We start from the raw sequence: 2,988 nt of genomic DNA on the forward strand, positions 1-2,988 counted from the left end.
ATGATATAGAAATTTTCTGATCATTAGCTTATCTGTTAATGGTTTCTCTTAAAACAAATGTGACATTTATGTTCACTCTAAAGGCAGGCTCCACTTACGAATGTTACTCTTGGACTTTTAACTCTGAAGTCTATCTCCTACAACTAGGCGATGGCTGGCGATTCAGAACTTTGGAATCAACTGTTTAAATGACGTCTTTTTATCATCTTCAGTCATGAGAACCACCTTTATTAAGCAGCGATTCAGTCATCACAAAATAGCATTTATAGGCTACTTACTATCATAGGTTTAGGCCTACCTCGAAAATCCTTATCTAACTTTTATGCAAATGCGGATATTTTATGCAACTGTCTTTTGGTGATGACTTTTATCAATCTTCCAATCAATTGAATAGCCTATGTGTGTGTGCCATGTCATAATTCAGAATACTGAAATCCTGTGGGCTATTCTCAATACCTATGTCTTACTTCGCTAAATATTCAGTTTACTCCGCCTTCAATGTTGACTCATTACCGAGTCTGATAATTCGTCTTTGTTGAGAATTTTGTAGGCTATATATGACGTTGCCCCTATCTCTTCTTTCATTTTAGAGCGAAAAATAATACGAAAGAATAAAACAAGTATTCAATAGGTGAGGGATAATATCTTTTTTAGTATCCAAGGAAAATAAAATTTGAGAGAGAGAGAGAGAGAGAGAGAGAGAGAGAGAGAGAGAGAGAGAGAGAGAGAGAGAGAGAGAGAGAGAGAGAGAGAGAGATTTAGCTGTATTCACGTGAAGTGTGAATAAATAGGAGTCAGAAAACTTTCCATACGGAAGCCGTTTGTTAACTTTCAAAATAGAACATTTAATTGGGCCTCTTAACAGCCTGTTTAATTTTGTTTACCTCATTATGTAGAAAATAAAACGTATATTGATAATTTATGTTCTCTAGTTAACACGAGTGGAAACATCGCTGCTTCTTTTTGACCCACTATTCCAGAGAGAATACAACATTAACTTTAACAGATAACCCAGATACATAAACAGCATAGCTATTTCCCGTTTGAGGTCTCACTGTGCATTTAATTTTATCCCCACTTTTATCTTTTGTTAAAATGTTGAAATATATTTTTCATTGTATTTATGCACAATTTTTCCCTCCCTCGAACTACTATATCTACGCCTCCTGGATAAAGAGTTTAGATAAAATGTCCTGACTGTGATTGGTGACTTACCAGCTGCAATTGATTAATTTCTCCAGGCTATCATGTCTTGTGAAGAACACACATCTTATCTGCTCTAACAGTGACCAGAAAACTTATTAAGATTAAGCGAAAGAAATTGATTGGGGGGGAGAGAATCTTTTAGTTACGTCTCCCTTAAACTCATCCGAATACTTTCGTTTTCTTCTTTGCGAGGTGGGAGTGGCTACCTGACAGTTACGTAGTCATAGCGACCAGGTTAGGCTACAGGTGTGAGACTGTTGTCATGTGAAGGTGAAAATCCTTTGTGAACGGGTTCAAATACGCCTTTTTCAAACTGTTACCGTGTTCACATCCGTAAATAAACCAATGGAGTGTGATTTTAAACAGAGCCAAAATGTCGAAACTGGGCAAGAACAGATACAGCAGCTTTAAATACATGATGACATGTGGCTCAGTTCTGACGAGGTAAGAGATTTCAACTTCTATTCCTCAAGGTCGTTTCAGGAAACATTAAATTATTGACGATTTCTTATGCTGTTTTGCTGCCTACTGACATATTCTTTAATGTTGCACGGAAAGATATTGTAAAAAAAAATTGTTTTGGTAATATTGTCAATCCTTGCATTGCAGACTTTGTGATCAGTACATACGACTGAATTAGACAGCTGGGAAAGCGTCCGGATTCTCATCCAGGGTAATGTTACCTAAGTCACGTGTTGCAATCAAAACAATGGCACGCAAGCAGCAACAGCAGCTAATCACACTACTGAGGGAGCTGACATATAACCCACAGCAAATTTTGGATTTTCCATAAGTCATAGTTTTTAAATTTGTTCTAGAAATGTGTGAATTCGTTTAAGTCATAGAGTAGATAATGAAATTAGATCCTCTTGGCCTGAAAACAAAACCTTTTGACAATCACTTGTCATTGAAAATAAACAAAAAGAACTTTAGATTGGAATATTACGGGAGAAACAATGTCGAAAACAAATTAGGATAATTCCAGTTTTTTTGAATGTGTAAGATGTGCCGATAGACCTATCTAGAGATATAGCTTTTAAAACGTAGCCTAATGGTGTTTCTTATATATTCGAATTTAGTTTGTACACCAGGAGGGCCAGTTGAATGAAAATGATAAAAAGTACGAGATATGTTAGAAACCAGATACGGGACTTCGTTTATTTCGTATATCGCCTAATCATGTCAACACAACGATCATTGTGCTGGTGCTGTCATCCAACAAGTTTCGCCTTGCTCTTTCTTACAATAATCGGATTTTATGTGATCGTGCTGTGTGCTGGCTTCCTAACAAACAGGCCTGTCCACAACCCAGCGCCCTTGAGTTCAAGTCCTCTGTATCCTCCTGCCAGCCCTCTGCTGGACCTGAAGGATTTCGCCTATATCATCAACAATGACGTCTGTGGGAGGGAGAACGTCTTTGCGACTGTGATCATCCATACACACCCAGCTAATAGAGAAAGGAGAGATATCATGCGCAAAAATATCCCTTCCTCTGACCTATATGACCTGGGAGTGAGGCGGGTGTTCCTGCTAGCAAGGGCGGAGTGGAACGACCAGGACCTGTATCGCAGGACGCCACAGGAGTACATTAATGATGAAAACGTCCTGCATAAAGACATCGTTCAGGGTAATTTCAAGGAGCACTACCATAACCTCACGTACAAGCACGTCATGGGGCTCCAGTGGGCATCAAGGTACTGCCCTACTGCCAAGTACATTATCAAAATGGACGACGACATTGTTGTTGATTTGTATCAGTTTCGAGACCGATTGAAGACGCGA

At 38.7% G+C, this 2,988-nt stretch overlaps 1 protein-coding gene across 1 annotated transcript in view; it reads left to right on the top strand.

Moving 5' to 3' along the window:
• Positions 1-1,432: 1,432 nt before the first annotated feature.
• LOC137653918 (lactosylceramide 1,3-N-acetyl-beta-D-glucosaminyltransferase A-like) overlaps positions 1,433-2,988 on the top strand; it is a 3,785-nt gene continuing 2,229 nt past the window's right edge. The window contains exons 1-2 of the mRNA XM_068387547.1: positions 1,433-1,650; positions 1,816-2,988. The exon at positions 1,816-2,988 is cut by the window's right edge and continues 2,229 nt beyond it. Coding sequence (XP_068243648.1) covers positions 2,311-2,988 — 678 coding nt within the window. The 5' untranslated portion in view covers positions 1,433-1,650; positions 1,816-2,310. The remainder of the gene's footprint in view (positions 1,651-1,815) is intronic.

The sequence above is a fragment of the Palaemon carinicauda genome, chromosome 1 (assembly GCF_036898095.1).
Source record: "Palaemon carinicauda isolate YSFRI2023 chromosome 1, ASM3689809v2, whole genome shotgun sequence".
NCBI classification, from domain to species: Eukaryota; Metazoa; Arthropoda; class Malacostraca; order Decapoda; family Palaemonidae; genus Palaemon; species Palaemon carinicauda.